Source organism: Bufo gargarizans, chromosome 5, assembly GCF_014858855.1.
Source record: "Bufo gargarizans isolate SCDJY-AF-19 chromosome 5, ASM1485885v1, whole genome shotgun sequence".
Classification (NCBI taxonomy): Eukaryota; Metazoa; Chordata; class Amphibia; order Anura; family Bufonidae; genus Bufo; species Bufo gargarizans.
The window spans coordinates 270,134,322-270,154,281 of record NC_058084.1 but is presented as its reverse complement, the minus strand read 5'-3'; the positions used below and the strand labels follow the sequence as shown (position 1 = coordinate 270,154,281).

General features: G+C 44.7%; 1 protein-coding gene across 1 annotated transcript in view; it reads right to left on the bottom strand.

Moving 5' to 3' along the window:
• GABBR2 (gamma-aminobutyric acid type B receptor subunit 2) overlaps nucleotides 1–19,960 on the bottom strand; it is an 858,895-nt gene that overhangs the window by 55,077 nt on the left and 783,858 nt on the right. Inside the window, exon 16 of the mRNA XM_044294545.1 lies at nucleotides 13,436–13,618. Within this exon, the coding sequence (XP_044150480.1) occupies nucleotides 13,436–13,618 (183 nt within the window). The remainder of the gene's footprint in view (nucleotides 1–13,435; nucleotides 13,619–19,960) is intronic.

The window sequence follows — 19,960 nt, the reverse complement described above, 5'->3', positions numbered from 1 at the left end:
TAATGTCCATTCCTTGTGTTCTTTAGCCCAAACAAGTCTCTTCTGCTTGTTGCCTGTCCTTAGCAGTGGTTTCCTAGCAGATATTCTACCATGAAGGCTTGATTCACACAGTCTCCTCTTAACAGTTGTTCTATAGATGTGTCTGCTGCTAGAACTCTGTGTGGCATTGACCTGGTCTCTAATCTGAGCTGCTGTTAACCTGCGATTTCTGAGGCTCGTGACTCGGATGAACTTATCCTCCGCAGCAGAGGTGACTCTTGGTCTTCCTTTTCTGGGGCGGTCCGCATGTGAGCCAGTTTCTTTGTAGCGCTTGATGGTTTTTGTGACTGCACTTGGGGACACTTTCAAAGTTTTCCCAATTTTTCAGACTGACTGACCTTCATTTCTTAAAGTAATGATGGCCACTCGTTTTTCTTTACTTAGCTGCTTTTTTCTTGCCATAATACAAATTCTAACAGTAGGACTATCAGCTGTGTATCCACCTGACTTCTCCACAACGCAACTGATGGTCCCAACCCCATTTATAAGGCAAGAAATCCCACTTATTAAACCTGACAGGGCACACCTGTGAAGTGAAAACCATTTCAGGTGACTACCTCTTGAAGCTCATCAAGAGAATGCCAAGAGTGTGCAAAGCAGTAATCAAAGCAAAAGGTGGCTACTTTGAAGAACCTAGAATATTACATATTTTCAGTTGTTTCACACTTTTTTGTTATGTATATAATTCCACGTGTTAATTCATAGTTTTGATGCCTTCAGTGTGAATCTACAATTTTCATAGTCATGAAAATAAAGAAAACTCTTTGAATGAGAAGGTGTGTCCAAACTTTTGGTCTGTACTGTATATATATTTAATACATGACTATAATGGCACTGTACCAGTCCCTAGAGAATCTCTAAAATTATAAACAGAGGCACAGCAATGACTGAACTGAGTTCTTTAAGAACTCTTTGGTGTAATCCATCTGGACCCGGAGCCTTGTTCACATTTACCTTATTTACCTTAACTTGGACCATATCTACAGTTAGCCAGTTGAGTATATTACCGGATGTACTAATAGCCCTGGCATCACCAATATCTGCTTCTTTCTCTTCTTTTGAACAACATGCAAAGCTAAAAAAAACATTTAGTAACTGCCTTTTCTTATCTTCCGCAACCACCGCATAAACTGTTCTAATCGTATATCTTCTTATTACTGGTCACTATGACTGTGGACCATCTCTACTCGCAATCCTCTGTAGCAACAATCTGAATCCTGAAATAATTTCTGCAGTGAAGTAAGAGTTCTTCTGAGTTAAGGGCCAAGCTAAGTTGAGGTTGTGTGATGGTGCCAGGTTGGTCAACTAACAAGTCACCCTCCTTTTTTTTTTCTAGATAATTTGACCAAAGATCGTGGAGAGACAAAAATGTTTACAGATAACTTGTAAAACAAAAATGGATCATAGAGATTCTAAGTAATTAATGTGTTTACTGTATCTCAGATAATATGAACACATTATCAGCATTTACTGGGAATTATAAAATGATCACATTTAAAAATGTACGAAACAGATAAATTATTTTATATGAACATTAGCCAAAAATCCATAATTTTTTTATCAGTAAAGCTAAGGATAATTGGAAACACTGCCAATGGGCAACTTTGCTCTAGGCCTCCATCCATATTCTGGATATGGAATAAGATTCCTTATTGTCATCAGTATTGCTTCAATTCATCAGGATTTGCATACCTATTCCTTCTTTTCTGCATTGGTATGCAGTCCCATAGACTATAATGGACATACTCGGAAGTAAATACACACAGAACTAGGACATGCTGCGGATTTACAATACTGATGGTAAATAATCGCCCATGTGAATAGAACTGTTCATTATCATTAGCTGTGAATTCCGGTACACAAAATATGCATCATATACAGACGTGGACAAAATTGTTGGTACCCTTTGGTCAATGAAAGAAAAAGTCACAATGGTCACAGAAATAACTTTAATCTGACAAAAGTAATAATAAATTAAAATTCTATAAATGTTAACCAATGAAAGTCAGACATTGTTTTTCAACCATGCTTCAACAGAATTATGTAAAAAAATAAACTCATGAAACAGGCATGGACAAAAATGATGGTACCCCTAGAAAACACAGAACATAATGTGACCAAAGGGACATGTTAATTCAAGGTGTGTCCACTAATTAGCATCACAGGTGTCTACAACCTTGTAATCAGCCATTGGGCCTATATATATGGCTCCAGGTAATCACTGTGTTGTTTGGTGATATGGTGTGTACCACACTCGACATGGACCAGAGGAAGCAAAGGAAAGAGCTGTCTCAAGAGATCAGAAAGAAAATTATAGACAAGCATGTTAAAGGTAAAGGCTATAAGACCATCTCCAAGCAACTAGATGTTCCTGTGAGTACAGTTGCACATATTATTCATAAGTTTAAGATCCATGGGACTGTAGCCAACCTCCCTGGACGTGGCCGCAGGAGGAAAATTGATGACAAATCTAAGAGACGGATAATCCGAATGGTAACAAAAGAGCCTAGAAAGACTTCTAAAGAGATTCAAGGTGAACTTCATGCTCAAGGAACATCAGTGTCAGATCGCACCATCCGTCGTTGTTTGAGCCAAAGTGGACTACATGGGAGACGACCAAGGAGGACACCATTGTTGAAAACGAATCATAAAAAAGCAAGACTGGAATATGCCAAACTACATGTTGACAAGCCACAAAGCTTCTGGGAGAATGTCCTGTGGACAGATGAGACAAAAATCGAAGTTTTTGCCAAGGCACATCAGCTGTATGTTCACAGACGAAAAAATGAAGCATATCAAGAAAAGAACACTGTCCCTACTGTGAAACATGGAGGAGGCTCTGTTATGTTCTGGGGCTGCTTTGCTGCGTCTGGCACAGGGTGTCTTGAATCTGTGCAGGGTACAATGAAATCTCAAGACTATCAAGGAATTCTAGAGAGAAATGTACTAGCCAGTGTCAGAAAGCTTGGTCTCAGTCGCAGGTCATGGGTCTTGCAACAGGACAATGACCCAAAACACACCGCTAAAAACACCCAAGAATGGCTAAGAGGAAAAAATTGGACTATTCTAAAGTGGCCTTCTATGAGCCCTGACCTCAATCCTATTGAGCATCTTTGGAAGGAGCTGAAACATGCAGTCTGGAAAAGGCACCCTTCAAACCGGACACAACTGGAGCAGTTTGCTCATGAGGAGTGGGCCAAAATACCTGCTGAGAGGTGCAGATGTCTCATTGACAGTTACAGGAAGGAAGCGTTTGATTGCAGTGATTGCCTCAAAAGGTTGCGCAACAAAATATTAAGTTAGGGGTACCATCATTTTTGTCCATGCCTGTTTCATGAGTTTATTTTTTTACATAATTCTGTTGAAGCATGGTTGAAAAACAATGTCTGACTTTCATTGGTTAACATTTATAGAATTTTAATTTATTATTACTTTTGTCAGATTAAAGTTATTTCTGTGACCATTGTGACTTTTTCTTTCATTGACCAAAGGGTACCAACAATTTTGTCCACGTCTGTATGAATTGCAAATAGGCTATTGCGAAAGAGGCTTAAGTCACCGTATTTAGACACACTGCTAGGGCAGCAAACTGAATGTTTGCCCTGGTGAAAGAAAATGAAGCTACACCTCAGTACTAAAGGGGTGTCCACCTTCAGGGACCTTTCAGTGATACCCCACATGTAGCCGACCTGAAGAAAAAAAGCATACTTGCCTGCTTCACACTGCTTGATTCCAGCTCCTTCGGTTCCCCTCTGCCTTGCTCTGGTCTCTACCCAGGTAAACTTGCTGTTTGATGGGATTCATGTGGTCACTGCAGTGACGTGTTTTATGTCACTACGATGCAGTGGCCACCTGACTACATCTAATAGGAAATTTACCAGTGAGGACTGGAACACAGTGGCAGGAGATCCAAAGGAGCCATAACTCAGCATTGGGGAGCAGGCAGGTATATTTCCCTTCCCAGGTCCAGCCACATGGGATGGTCTAGCTGAAAGGCTCTCAAAGGTGGACACCCCTTTAAAGGGGTTGTCTCACTTCGGTAAGTGGCATTTAACATGTAGAGAAAGTTAATACAAGCCGCTTACTAATATATTGTTATTATCCATATTGTTTCCTTAGCTGGCTGGATTCATTTTTCTACTATATTATACACTACCTGTTTCCATGGTTACAGACCACTCTGCAATCCAGCAGTGGTGGTCATGTTTGCACAATTTAGGAAAACGCACCAGCCTATGTGTGCTCCCATGGTCCCAGCTACCAGATAAGCTGACGTTTTTACCTATATTGTGCAAGCACGATCACCACTGATGGATTGCAGGGTGGTATGTAACCATGGAAACAAGCAGTGTATAATGTGATAGAAAAATGAATCCAGCCAGCAAAGGAAGCAATATGGACAATAACAATACATTAGTAAGTGGCTTGTATTAACTTTCTCTACATGATAAATGCCACTTACTGAAGTGAGACAACCCCTTTAAGTCCTCTGCCATGATTTGATTGTAACAAGTGCTATTTATTTCTCAAAAAGTATCTCTTGGCTCATTATCCTCATCAGTTCTATCAAAATATGGAGTACTATCCCCCATGCTGTTTGCAGTTTACATGCTACCATTAGGCAAAATAATTCAGAGAAATTGTCTGGCATACCATTGATATTCAGATGATAGCTAACTTTACCTGTTCTTTAATCCTGGAGTAAATGACCCACCCCCCACCCATTCCCTCCTGCTTAGCTGAATTACAAGAATGGATGTATGGCACCTGGCTAATACTGAACCTGGTCAAAAAGAAAGTTCTTCTGGTTAGAGGTCAGCACCTGACAGCAAAATGTAAACTTACATATCCAGCAAATCTCAGACCATGTAAGCAATTTGGGTGTAGTTACTGATTGATACTTCCACAAATTTAATCTCTCATTCCACCAGAAGATTTATCCACCTTCATGACCTTGCAGCTGAAATATTGTAATGTCCTTTATGTATGCCTCCCAGACGAAGCAATACACTACCTTCCGCTAGTTCAAAATGTTGCAGCTAGATTAATAATCAATTAGCCGCGACATGGTACCATAACACCAATTCTCCGCTGACTGCACTGGCTGTCCATAAAATGGAAAATAACTTAAAATTGACTTGCATAAACAATATAGGCCCCAATTTTCTGAAAGAACTACTGCATCTCTATCCACCGTGCCATCAGATGAGCAGGCATGAACAAAATGTCCATATTCAGGATCCACCATAAAACATTTGGAGCCAGAGCCTTCCGTCATGCAGCTCCTACTCTCTAGAACAAACTGTCTGAATCAAGAGAAGAAAAGCAACGGAGCGGGGCGTAGCCGTAGTGAAGTGCGGCTTGACTTGGGGGGAAGACAAAAGGGCATTAAAGGGTTAATTATTTTGTATGGCTGGGGAGGTCAGGTGCAGGGCAAGGGGTGTGGTGATTGTGCACTTTTCCCGGGCAGTATAAAGTGCAGGGTTTTAGTGGGAGGTCCATCTGGTCAGTTAGTCGCCTGAGGGAAGTTGTGGACGCAGGATTGAGGGATCATGGCCTCTTTGGACGATATGCTGGCTGCGGTTCGTGCTGCGGCTGAACAAAGGGGCATGGAGTGGCTGCAGCAGAGTCTGATGGGTGCGTTGGGTGTCCCTGCCGTTTGCCCGGACGATCCCCCTGTTCGGCCTCGGGCGCGTAGGTCTGCGCCCCCTGAGCGCTGGAGCCCTGATGCTGCCCCTAGGGCTCGTCGGCGTCTAAGGAGCCCCTCCGGGGACCCTCAGCTGCGGTCGGCGGTGCAGGTGCGGCCTGCCTCACCCCGCCGCAGCAGGAGGAATCCTGCCCGGCGCGGCGGGCCTACGGAAAAAGGCGGGCCCCCCTCCCGGCCTGTTTCCCTGCATCGTCGTGGGGGTGTTTCTGTGGGAGCGGCGTCCTCCCCCCGAGATGTCCCGCGGGGTGAGCGAGCCCGGCGTGGCCTACCTGGTCTGGATGTGGAGCCGGAGGAGCCGGCGGTGCGTCCGGCTGCTCAGGTGAGCGGTGCGGGCCCTCTTCCTGTGGAGATTGGAGTGGCGGCGGCGCAGCTGCGGCCTGGTGGCGCGGGTCGGCAGCTCAGGGATCGCGATGTCCGGCCTGTGAAGGAGCGGCGGATGGCGCACAGGGTTGCCAGCACCTCTGTGGGACGTCCTGGGCGGCGAGCGGCTGTGGAGAGGCGGAGCGGTGTCTGCGCTGGCTCCGGACCTGTTGTGTCCTCCTGCGCCCCTGCTGGTGAGATGCGGTCCTGCGCTCCGGCTGGAGCTGTGAATTCTTCAGTTTCCTCTGGCCTGGTGGTACAGGAGCAGTACCACCAGGTGGCGCACTCTTCCTCTGTTCTCCCTGTGGCTGAGGATGAGGTGCCTGTGGAGCTGGCCCTGGAAGAGGGTGAAGTGGATTCGGGTTCTGGACTTGAGGATGACGGGTTGCGGCGGCCTGCGGTGGAGCCGGCTTCATCTTCGGCTGGATCGTTGCGGTTGACTTCCGGAGGTTCTGCGGCTGCTGGGCGGACCGCCCAGGGACGGCCAGGTATGGAGACGACTGGGGCTTTATGTGTTCCGGGGGTGGGGGGCGGGGTTTGTTTGCCGGGTTTGGGTTCTGAGAATTTTGCTAGGGAAATGCTGGCGAGTATTTTGTCTTTGGTGGTGGGGGCGGGTTCTGGTGCTGGGGCGTCTCCTGCGCCGGTCTGGGCTCCCTCGGTTTCTGCGCCTTGTTTGCCGCGGGCGGCTGGGGGGGTTGGTTTGCCGAGCACGGCGGTGGCGGTTCCCGCGGTCGGCGGTGGCGACGCGGGCGTTGATAAAGGGGCGGTCGGTGAGGATGTGAGGCTGGCGGATTCGGCGAGGGGGGAGATTTATGTATGTTTTGAGGGGCCTCTGGGGGCCCATTTGAAGACGGAGTTGAGGGAAAAGATCTGGAGGGGAGAGTATGTGGAGATTTTTTCTTTATTGCCTTTGGAGAAGTTTAATCTGGATAGGGGTAGAGTGGATGAGAGCAAGAAGGAGGACGAGGAGAAACGGCGATACCGGTTGATTCCTCGTACTTTTATGAACTGGTTGCAGGCGTTTGCTATTTTGGCGGGTGTTGTTGGGGAGAAGGCGCCGGAGCATTGTTCGGCCCTGTTTTGTTATATGGACGCGATTGGGGAGGCGTACAGGGTTTATGGCGGGTCTGCGTGGCTCCGCTATGATGAGCAATTTAGGCAGCGGAAGGTGGTCCGGCCTAACATTCGTTGGGATCACAAGGACATTAGTTTGTGGATGCGGCTGATGTCGGCGCCGAAGGTGCAGCAGCCCTTTCGGGGAGTGGCCAGGGGCTCCTCGGCCTCGGACTCTCAGGGTGGCAGCAGGAGGGGTTGTTGCTGGCAGTATAATGAGGGACACTGCAAGTTCTTCGCGGACTGCCGGTATAAGCACGAGTGCTCCGGCTGCGGCGGTGCCCACAGTTTGTCGCGATGTTTTAAACGGGGTAGGGGAAAGACTTCTGAGGCTGGGCAGAAGAGGGCTGACGCCGGTGAAGGTGGGCGAGATGGCTCCCTTTCTAAGTGAGTACCCGGATAGGGAGGCGGCGGACTTGCTGTTCGCCGGTTTTACGGATGGGTTCCGGATCCTTTGCAATGCAGCGGGGCCGGTGGTGGCATCCCGTAATTTGAGGTCGGCCTTGCGACGTCCGGTTGTGGTTAGTGAGAAGATCGCTAAGGAGGTCGCGGCGGGCCGGGTTGTTGGTCCTTTTGTTGAGTGTCCTTTGCCGGGTTTATGGGTGTCTCCTTTGGGGCTTGTTCCTAAAAAGGAGCCCAATAAATTCAGGCTTATTCATCACCTCTCTTATCCGCATGGGGGGTCGGTGAATGATGGCATTGATGAGGGCTTGTGTTCAGTTTCTTACACTTCCTTTGATGCGGCTGTCCGGTGGGTGCGGTTGTTGGGGCAGGGAGCTTTGATGGCCAAGACGGATATTGAAGCGGCTTTCCGTCTGCTTCCCATTCACCCGGACAGTTTTCACTTGCTTGGTTTTAAGTGGGAAGATCAGTTTTATGTTGATTGTTGTTTGCCTATGGGTTGCTCCATTTCTTGTTCATTGTTTGAGACGTTTAGTTCCTTTTTGGAATGGGTGGTGAAACGGGAGGCTGGGTGGAATTCGGTGTTACACTACCTGGATGATTTTTTGTTTTTGGGTTCAGGGGGGTCACGGGTTTGTTCAATTTTGTTGCGGACTATGGAGAGGGTTGCGGCTCGGTTCGGGGTTCCCTTAGCCCCCGAAAAGACTGAGGGCCCTTCCACATTGATTCGGTTTTTGGGCATTGAGATTGACAGCTTGGCGATGGAGTGTCGGCTGCCTGCTGACAAGGTCGAGGACTTGCGTGAGGAGGTGGCTTTGTTGGGGCGATTGAAGAAGGTGCAGCTTCATCGTGTTCAATCGGTTTTGGGGAAGTTAAATTTCGCCTGCCGCATATTGCCCATGGGGCGGGTTTTTTGTCGGCGTCTGGCTATGGCGACGGCGGGTGTCACGGTTCCGAGTCATTATGTTCGGTTGTCGGCTGAAGTCCGTGCGGACTTGGCTGTTTGGGGGGGTTTTCTTGCTGGTTTTAATGGTAGATCGGTGTGGATGGAGGAACCGGTTACTAGTGTGGACTTGGAGCTTTGGTCGGATGCGTCGGGCTCTTGCGGTTATGGTTTTTTTTGTCAGGGGCAGTGGAGTGCTGGGTCTTGGCCGGAGGAGTGGGTTTCGGCCGGTTGGTTGGGTAACCTGGTGTTGTTGGAATTGTTCCCTATTGTTTTGGCGACTGAGTTGTGGGGTGAGGTGTTGCGTAATAAGCGGGTGAGGTTTTATTGTGATAATTTGGGGGTGGTTCAGGTGATCAACAAACAGACGGCTAGTTCTCCCCCGGTGTTGCGGCTGCTGCGGCATTTTGTGCTTAGGGGTTTGGAGTTGAATGCTTGCTTTGTGGCAGTTCATGTGCCTGGGGTGGATAATTCAATTGCGGACTCCCTTTCTCGTTTCCAGTGGGATCGTTTTCGTCAGCTGGTTCCGGGAGCGGAGGTCCGGGGGTTGCCTTGTCCCCAGTGGCTCTGGCGCGTGGCCTTGGGTTGTCCTCGGGATTGATCCGGCAGTCCGTGAGTGCCAGCACGTGGTCGGCTTATTCAGCTGTATGGGTCTTGTGGGAGCAGTTGCTGGATCAGGTTGGTGGAAGTGATATGAGTGGGGATTTTCAGACGTTGTTGGTTTATTGGTTGGGTGAGTCTTTTTCTTCCCAGGTTTCTTTCTCGGTGGTGTCCAAACGCGTTGCGGCTGTGGGGTTTTGGTTGCGTCTACGGGGGCTGCCGGATGTGTCCCGGAGTTTCTTGGTGCGGCAGGCTTTGAAGGGTTATCGCCGCGGGGCTGTGCGCCGTGACACGCGGTGCCCGGTTTCGTTTCAGGTACTGCGGAAGTTGTGGGATGGGGCAGCGTTGGTGTGTTGTTCCGATTTCGAGGTGTGCTTGTTCCGCGCTGCCTTTTCGCTGGCATTTTTTGGGGCTTTTCGGATCTCCGAATTGTTGGCTCGCAGCAAAGCTTGTGGGGGTGGTTTGCTGCGGGAGGATGTGTGCGTGAGTGAGGATGGTTTGTGTTGTTTGGTACGCCGGTCTAAGACTGATCAACTGGGTAAGGGTGTTCGGGTGTGGTTGCGTCCGCTGGTGGGGTCGGTGCTTTGCCCTGTGCGTTGTTTGGAGGATTTTTTTGCAGTTGAGGCCGGGGGTCGGGGGATCTCTGCTGGTTCACCAGGATGGGTCGGTGCTGTCGAGGTTTCAGTTTGTGGCAGTTTTTAGGAAGTGCTTGGCGGCGGTGGGTTTACCGGCTCTGGATTATGCGGCCCATTCGTTTCGGATAGGTGCTGCGACTGAGGCGGCCAGGTGGGGTTTGGGTGAGGATGTTATAAAGCGGATTGGTCGCTGGGAGTCGTCTTGCTTCCGGTCCTATATTCGGCCTCATCTTGTGTAACTGATATTGTGGCGGGGGTTCTTGGGCGGTCTGTTAATGTGTTTTTTCTTTTGTTCTGTTTCTTATAGGGTCTGGCGGTTTTCTGGCTTGGATATTCGGTCATTCCTACGTGTATTGGGGGGCTTGTCGGGCGGATGTGCGGCGGAATGGAAGACAGTTGGGTTTTGATCCGGCCGTGTTGCAGGTTAGGTGGATTGGCTTGCGGGGTCTTATGTGGGGGCGGGTTTTGCCCGAGTTGCGGGCTAATGTGGCATTGGATAGATCTCCTAAGATATTAGTGCTACATGTTGGTGGCAATGACCTGGGTGTTCGGTGTTCGCGGGATGTGATTCGTGACATTAAATTGGACCTGTTGCGGTTATTGTCCGATTTTCCAGGTTTGTTGCTGGTATGGTCTGATGTGGTTGCCAGGCGGAGTTGGCGACTTGCGAGATCTGTGGATAGGGTGAATAGGGCCCGCGCTAAGCTGAATAAGGAGGTGGGTCGTTTTGTGAAGCGTTTGGGAGGTTTTGTGGTGCGTCATCGAGATCTGGAGGCGGCTTCGCCTCAGTTCCTGCGGTCTGATGGTGTTCACCTTAATGATGTGGGGGCTGATTTGTGGGCGTTAGGTGTGCAGGAGGGTTTGGAGACAGCCCTGGGGGTTTGGCGAGACGCCCATAGGTGAGGTGTCACCTCTGGTCATCTGTGGCAGGCAGGGGGAAGGATCCTGGAAGGTAATTCAAGGGTGAAAATGGTGCACTGCATGTGAAAATGTGCAACTCATGTGTTTTTGAAGCTGTACGCTGTGTGCCCCTGTTTGGGAAACTGGGCCTACAGGGTTATTTACTGGAACAAAGAAATATTGGTGCCCTTGGGTCGGTGAGTGCGGCCAGGGGTAAGGTGGTGATACAAGTGGAAATGACGAGTAAGAGTACAGCTTGATTGGTTGCCTTCCGGGGTCCTTCTACAATGCAAGGGGTTGCAGTGTCGGGTTTGTTGGCCGTGGTCATGTTATGTTGGGTATATATATATATATATATATATGTTATGGAAATGCATAATTGTTTGATTAAAAGAAACATGTGAACATGTTGATTAATAAAGTTATGCCACGGCCCGTTTTACCACAAGAAGGTCTCCGTGTCATTTGTGGGTATGGGGAGGAGGTACAGGTGTAGTGATGTTTAGCCCGTAACAGTTCTTCCATCCCTTTAAGTCAGAAAAGCAACGGAGCGGGGCGTAGCCGTAGTGAAGTGCGGCTTGACTTGGGGGGAAGACAAAAGGGCATTAAAGGGTTAATTATTTTGTATGGCTGGGGAGGTCAGGTGCAGGGCAAGGGGTGTGGTGACTGTGCACTTTTCCCGGGCAGTATAAAGTGCAGGGTTTTAGTGGGAGGTCCATCTGGTCAGTTAGTCGCCTGAGGGAAGTTCCCGCCCACCCTCCCCCTTTTTTGTTGAGATGTTTGTAGTTGTACGTTGGGCAGGCAGGGGGAAGGATCCTGGAAGGTAATTCAAGGGTGAAAATGGTGCACTGCATGTGAAAATGTGCAACTCATGTGTTTTTGAAGCTGTACGCTGTGTGCCCCTGTTTGGGAAACTGGGCCTACAGGGTTATTTACTGGAACGAAGAAATATTGGTGCCCTTGGGTCGGTGAGTGCGGCCAGGGGTAAGGTGGTGATACAAGTGGAAATGACGAGTAAGAGTACAGCTTGATTGGTTGCCTTCCGGGGTCCTTCTACAATGCAAGGGGTTGCAGTGTCGGATTTGTTGGCCGTGGTCATGTTATGTTGGGTATATATATATATATGTTATATATATGTTATGGAAATGCATAATTGTTTGATTAAAAGAAACATGTGAACATGTTGATTAATAAAGTTATGCCACGGCCCGTTTTACCACAAGAAGGTCTCCGTGTCATTTGTGGGTATGGGGAGGAGGTACAGGTGTAGTGATGTTTAGCCCGTAACAGTTCTTCCATCCCTTTAAGTCAGTATCATCATTGGACTCTTCTAAAAGATGACTCAAAACTCACTTGTACACTTTGACATTTGAGGGCAAATAATTAATTTGCTCTCTTCACAAGTCATTATAACAAACCAAATTTTTGCTCCTGGACTGCTCTCTGAGTCACTTGTGAAAAAAGTGCATTCTTAATGTTGTATTTCAGTTATTTGTCAAGGCAAAATATCTTTAAAGCTGCATACAGAATATATAATTCTGTAGGCTATGTGTTCTACAATTGAGTTAAACATACCAGATCTTGTAGACCGCTAAAGCCTCCTTAGAAAGTTGTTAAATAGCTAGTTTGGTTGAAAAAGGACACAGGTCTATCAAAGTTCAACTATCTCAATCCGTTATGCTGAATGAACATCATTCAGCCTACATTTTTTGAAAACCCCTCAATGTCATTTGTCACTATGCAATGGGTAACGATATTGCATATCATGCCTTCAATTCGTTTATGGATTGAAAAATAGACTAAGGCTAGTTTCACACTAGCGGCAGGCTGTTCCAGTGGGGGAACAGCCTGCCAGATCCGTGCTACCGGAATTCCATTTACTATAATGGAATAAAATTACAACATGTCATAGTTTTATTCCTCCAGCCCGCCCCGATTATAGTGAATAGGGCTGGAGCAGACTTCCGGCAGCACAGTGCACTACGAACAATCAGATTTGCAGTGTTCTATGATTTGATACATGTGCCATGCCAATGAGCGAACTTTAGAACACTGTATACAGCACCTGTTTTGTCCTGCTCACACAGCAAACTGGGCTTATGAAACTATTTATATGTTCCTAACTAAGCAAATGTAACAGCTTTCCAATTAACTCAGTTTATCTCCAGGGGCTGGTTTCTCAGATTTCACTGAAGGTCACATGACCTGTGATGTCAGCTTCTCTCCCTGCTCTGATAAAGGTCGTTTACAAGCCTGTAAACCAGACTCTCACTGTGCCTTCAGCTGCACAGACTGAAGGCAGGCAGCTAGCAGGCAGTGACAATTCTGGGCACAGGAGCTGACAGACTAGAGAGAGCATTGCACAAGAAGGTAGGGGGAAGATCCTGTGTGTATTAGCAGTGTCATTATACAGCTGGGACTTGTAGTCTTACACATACAACATGCTGCTAAGTCTCCCAGCAGGCAGACATGTCACTCAGGGCAGCTCTTGTAACCACTTCCTTAGCAGAGCAGGGGGAGGGGCAGAGATTGTTTTTATTGCATGTAAACAAAGGGCCAGAAGCGAACCAGGGAAATGAAGAAATATATATATTTTTTGCATAAAACTTGCTTAGCTTAGTTATATATCGCTGCCCATCAGATTTTCAGTGCTATATATTTTTTTTTCATAACTCGGACAACCCCTTTAATTTAGCTGTTATCTAAAAGGAGCGGCAAAACTGAAACTGAATGTACCTCTGTGATTTTCATCCGTAATCGATGATTTTCCGACTGCAGTCCTTCTAGTCGGGATGTGCTGGCTTGATTTACACTGGTGACTGATGTTGATGTCTTGGAATCTTCTTTTTTTTGATTGTGTGTGAACTGAAATCTTCTGTTTTGTGTTGCTGCATCGGGATTCGTCCTTAGAGTTAATAACTATGAAAATGAAATAACAATGTATAACTTGCAATGGAACCTGGCTGAAGAAAATGCAATACTCTTCTTTAACAGGCAGGTATCACATTATGCTGGTAACTTAATGTTTGCCATTTGTAATGCAAATGTAATGTACTCAATGGACGAAGGCAACATTAGATATCTATACAAATAAACATTTGAATTATACATTAATAACTACTGCAAGTTACTGTTTATTGGAAAAAAACGGATTGTACAAGTTTATAATTCACTCTACCTTCAACCTTCTAATGGCTTTCTCATCCCCGAGTAAGAAAACTGTACATTGAGGGGATGAAACATAATTTTGTTTTCATCTGAAAACTTTTTGAGAAAAAGCTGACAACTTAAAGTGCATCTGTCATCAGCGACCTCCCTATACAAATGTTTTCATAGACAAGCTGTGGTTCACCTGAGTAAAACACAGTTTTTCTTTTGTTGATCCAAGGCTCTGTTACAGAGTTATGATATTTCATAAGTTATGATATTTGAATATGCAAATTAGCTTGATCACAGGATGTCATACTGCTGGTACCCCAGTGTGGTAAATTCCCTTGCAGGACTATCACATAGGTAATTAAGCATTAAAAGGGGCCCACTGACATGTTAAGTTCTCCTAGGAGTGACATTCTTGGCAGTTACTCCAGCTTATTGATGGTGGTCCCAAATTAAAATCCACTCTTCATTTTCATTTTTTACTCTCTGCCTTCCCTGAGACATAACATTTTCATTTGTCTGTTCACATAACCATATGAGGGCTTGTTTTGCAGGATCTTTGGCTCCTCTACAATATCCATAGAAAAGGGTTGACATTGTAAATCAACCATCAATGGGTATTCTAAGCCAGACAGCCACATTAAAAATGTGCACTGCTCAAAAACCTACATTCAAGTTTGAGAGAAAGTCAACGAGTTTTCCACTAAAACACTTCCATAATGTGTAAATTAGTGTTCTCACTACTAGTGTCATTCTGAATTTTCATCAATTTTGTCATTTAAATATGTACCTGGAAAATGTTTTAAGAAATTATTGTTGGAGTCTGCAGCCGCAATCATTACAGCCTCTCTATACTTCAGACAGTAGATCTTCAAACTGTGAATAAAGGTTGATTTAGACACCCAGATAATCGGGCAGATTATCGAGAATGAAAGTTCCTGCGAACGCTTGTTCCCAACAATCTGCCTGTGCAAAGGTGCCGCAGATCACCAGATGAACGAGCAAAGCGCTTGTTCATTGGGTGAAACTGTCGTTTGTGCAGGCACCTAAATTATCATTTCAGGGCAGAAGGGCATGCTGTCTAAACAATTATCTGCTGCCCAGAAACAATGTGGCTGTATGAGCATGAGCGATCGCAATAGTGATCACTCATCCTCATTCTATGGAGGTGATCCCTGCATGTGAATGCAGCCCTTCACCCCCCATTGGCCCATCTAAATGCAACTTAGCTTGCTGATTGGGTTATCTACATTTTATGTCGTATGAGCCAGATTTTTTGTGTTATTAGATCATCAGATATTATTCAACATGATTGTCTGAAATTGAGGCAATACTGTCTACTGTCTTAGACAGGCAATCTTAGAGTGGCTGATGCTGGCTGATAAATCTGATGCACCTATAGACTGTCTAGACTAACTTTACTACACCTAGTTTATCTAGTTGACACCACTTGTTGACTTAACTCATGAAAAAATTTGCCAAAATGTTGGTACTTTTTGCTGCATGTCTCCATATTTAAGCAATGCCTCTTGTTGGACAAGTCTAAAAATCATCTAAAATTGTCTAAAACTGCACATAAATGTGGCTCAAAACATATATGCCAGTTTTTATTGTGTTGCACATATTGCAACAGAATTCTGGCACATTTGGATTAATAAATCTAGTGCAATGTTGTAAAACAATTAATCTAAGTCTAAAGGCTCCTTTACATGGGTCCATGATTGGGGCAATTATCGGGAAGGAGCGTTCCTTGGACCTTTAATATCACATGGCCATTAGCAATGTGGACCAACTAGAGAGTGTGGTCTTCATTAGTTTAATTAGCGCCCTCTGTGGCCCAAATGGCCGCATAGTTTTCGACCACAGCATGCATTACTCAACTGCAGCACTGTGTGATTCTACCCAAAAAATGCCATTGATCAACCGATTAACAAGCACTTGTTTTAAAGCATTGCTGATGCGGACACCAACATTATAATTTCTGGGCATACAGAGGAGATTTCTGCATGAAAAAATATAAATGCAGCATTCACCTCCTCTGATGAGCAGGCAAATATTAGGAAAGAATGGTTCAGTCCATATACTGTAAAGGGGCATTTACTTTATGAATGTTTATACAACATGAGTTATGAGAGCCATAACTGTCATAAAATCTCATATACAGTGGATATAAAAAGTCTACACACCCCTGTTAAAATGTCAGGTTTATGTGATGTAAATTAGACAAAGATAAATAATTTCAGAACTTTTTCCACCTTTAATGTGACCTATAAACTGTACAACTCAATTGAAAAACAAACTGAAATATTTTAGGTAGAGGGAAGAAAAAATAAAAAAAATAAAGAATATGGTTGCATAAGTGTGCACACCCTTAAACTAATACTTTGTTGCACCTTTTGATTTTATTACAACACTCATTTTGACTTGCCAAGATTTGCCCACTCTTCTTTGCAAAAACACTCCAAATCTGTCAGATTGCGAGGGCATCTCCTGTGCACAGCCCTCTTCAGATCACCCCACAGATTTTCAATAGGATTTAGGTCTGGGCTCTGGCTGGGCCATCCCAAAACTTTAGTCTTCTTCTGGTGAAGCCATTCCTTTGTTGATTTGGATGTATGCTTTGGGTCGTTGTCATGCTGAAAAATTAAGTTCCTCTTCATGTTCAGCTTTCTAGCAGAAGCCTAAAGATTTTGTGCCAATATTGACTGGTATTTGGAACTGTTCATAATTCCCTCTAGCTTAACTAAGGCCCCAGTTCCAGCTGAAGAAAAACAGCCCCAAAGCAGGATGCTGCCACCACCATGCTTCACTGTGGGTATGTTGTTTTTTTTGGTGATGTGCAGTGTTGTTTTTACGCCAAACATATGTTTTGGAATTATGGCCAAAAAGTTCAACCTTGGTTTCATCAGACCTTAACACCTTTTCCCACATGCTTTTGGGAGACTTCAGATGTGTTTTTGCAAAATGTAGCTTGGCAAGAATGTTTTTCTTCATAAGAAAAGGCTTTCGTCTTGCCACTCTACCCCATATCCCAGACATATGAAAAATACGGGAGATTGTGACTCACCCACAAAGCTCTCCACAGTGCTGCACCTCCTTATAACTCCTCACTCATCTCTATGTTATAGATGATGGTCGGCACTGCACTAGAATACTTACGGGGCACGTGTCAGCAGGCTGGCGTCCCAACAAGCAGTATAAAGGAGGAAGACCGGCACTCGCGATTGGATTTTTCATTGCAATTTATTCAGTCACTTATTAATATATAGTGACGCGTTTCAGCACTAAATTGTGCTTTCTCCAGACTATATGAGACACTCCTACCATGTGTCTCATATAGTCTGAAGAAAGCATGATTTAGTGCTGAAACACGTCACTATGTATTAATAAGTGACTGAATAAATCGCAGTGAAAAATCCAATAGCGAGTGTCGGTCTTCCTCCTTTATACATCTACCACCCTAGTTGTGTTCTCCGTTCTGTTAGCGACCTAAGATTAATAACCTCCATAATTCGTACCTCTCACTCCCATCTTCAAGACTTTTCTCGAGCTGCAACTACTCTCTCGAATACTCTGCCCCGGAATACTAGGTCAATTCACAACTTATCGCAGGCTTATCAAGCTATCTAAACTGATTATTTCCTGACTAAACCTCTCCCCCCCCCTCTTCTCTGGCCTAAACTCGATCCTCTAGTAGTCCCAAACTCGAAGAAGATCGGCCGTCACCACTCCTTTCAGTTAAATAATGGCTCAAATCCTACTTATCACAATCAACTACCTTATGTGTCACCCCCAATTCCTCATAGATTGTAAGCTCTTGCGAGCAGGGCCCTGACTCCTAGTGTTTCAGTTGCATATTAGCCAGTTCGTTTTGTTTCATACATGAACCCTATGAATTTGTGAAGTGCTGCGGAATATGGTGGCACTAAATAAATACATGTTATTATTATTATTATTGTCACATGTACCACACAGCCAGTACTTGCTAGATATTCCTACAGCTCCTTTAATGTTGCTGTAGGCCTCTTGGTAGCCTCCCAGACCAGTTTTCTTCTCGTCTTTTCATAAATTTTGGAGGGACGTCCAGTTCTTGGTAATGTTACTGTTGTGCCATATTTTCTCCAGTTGATGATGACTGTCTTCACTGTGTTCCATGGTATATCTAATGCCTTGGAAATTCTTTTGTACCCTGTATCCTGACTTATATGTTTTAACAATGAGATCCCTGTGATGCTTTGGAAGCTCTCTGTGGACCATGGCTTTTGCTGCGGGATGTGACTAAGAAAATTTCAGGAAAGACCAACTAGAGCAGCTGAACATTATTTGGGGTTAATCAGAGGCACTTTAAATGATGGCAGATGTATGCTGACTCCTATTTATCATGATTTTGAATGCATAAATTGCATAATTGCTTAATTCTAAACACATCTACATCCCCACACTTATGCAACCACATTATTTTAGTTTTTTTTTTCTTCCCAACACCTAAAAGATTTCAGTTTGCTTTTAAATTGAGTGGTACAGTTTATAGGTCACATTAAAGGTGAAAAAAGTTCTAAAATGATTTATCTTTGTCTAATTTTTTTTACAGCACAGAAACCTGACATTTTAACAGGGGTGTGTAGACTTTTTATATCCACTGTATGCTGTGAGATTTATTGCATTATGTGTAAGCATGAGCAAATTTCTTGAAAATCTTTTTGTCTGAATTTGCAGCTAAATTCTACCCTAATCAAGAGAAAGAAAGAATAAGTTAGCCAATACATTGCATTCCTTTGGGAGAGAGATATGTAAACTAGTTTTTCTTCCAAATGGAAAGGAAAACTGAGTGTCTTACACCACCAGATGTAATGTAGCGATCTAAAGCTAATGCCCATTGCTTAACTTTCTAAACAGGCCTTAATATAACTTAGATAATAGCCAAGTTAGCATCTCATCTGCACACATCTCTTTCCAGGGGATTAACATTTTGTAAAAGAAGTGCAATCAAAACTGGCTTAGCTAGTTGAGAGGCCTTTGTCAGGATCTGGGGTGTACTCTTTCTCATTATTCAAGGAGTCGAGTATGTGTGAGGAGTATAGTAGGCCAGGAAACTCTCCTCTGGGATTTTGGGAGAAATATATGTAAATTAACAAATCTCAAATCTGGTGGCATCCGAGAGGCTTGGCTTTCCTTTCCTTATTGAAGAAAAGCCAATTTGTGTATCTTTCCCAGAAACTCAAAGAAACGAGACAGATGAGATATGATAGAAACTTTTAAATACATAACGGGAATCAACAAGGTAAAAGAGGAAAGAATATTTAAAAGAATAAAAACTGCTACAAGAGGACATAGTTTTACATTAGAGGGGCAAAGATTTAAAAGTAATATCAGGAAGTATTACTTTACTGAGAGAGTACTGGATCCATGGGATAGCCTTCCTGCAGAAGTGGTAGCTGCAAATACAGTGGAGGAGTTTAAGCATGCATGGGATAGGCATAAGGCCATCCTTCATATAAGATAGGGCCAAGGCCTATTCATAGTATTCAGTATATTGGGCAGACTAGATGGGCCAAATGGTTCTTATCTACTGACACATTCTATGTTTCTGTATGCAAATTAGCTTTCTTTCCTTTCTCTCTGTAATAATTCTGATTCTAATAAACGTGCCATTAACTATCATCATATTGAAGCCTTAATATACACTTGAGTTCATCTGAGCTATGACAGTAAAAAGATTTTAAAAAGTAATTTAGCCAGTTATGCCAAATAACTGAAGCATTTAAACATTTTGCTGCCCTTGCAAAGCTTGCTGGGTATAAGACTTCAAGAAAGCAGTAAAACTGTATACATTAAAATAACTATAGTGTGTATATATAGTATGCTTTGGCTGGTGGTACCACATACTTTAAATAGACTGTCTGCAAATTCAGGGACACGGGTAGGGACATTTGAAATAATTGTGGCTCATTAGTCAGGCGCCAATGCCATCCTAAGCTCGCAGCTGTGCTAGTTCACCATGTAAATTAGTGGAACATTGATTTGGTCTTATTAGATTAGTGCTGCTTAATGAATAGGAAGCGTCTCTAATTAATCTCTACTGTTGTGGGCAGGATTCAGCCTCCT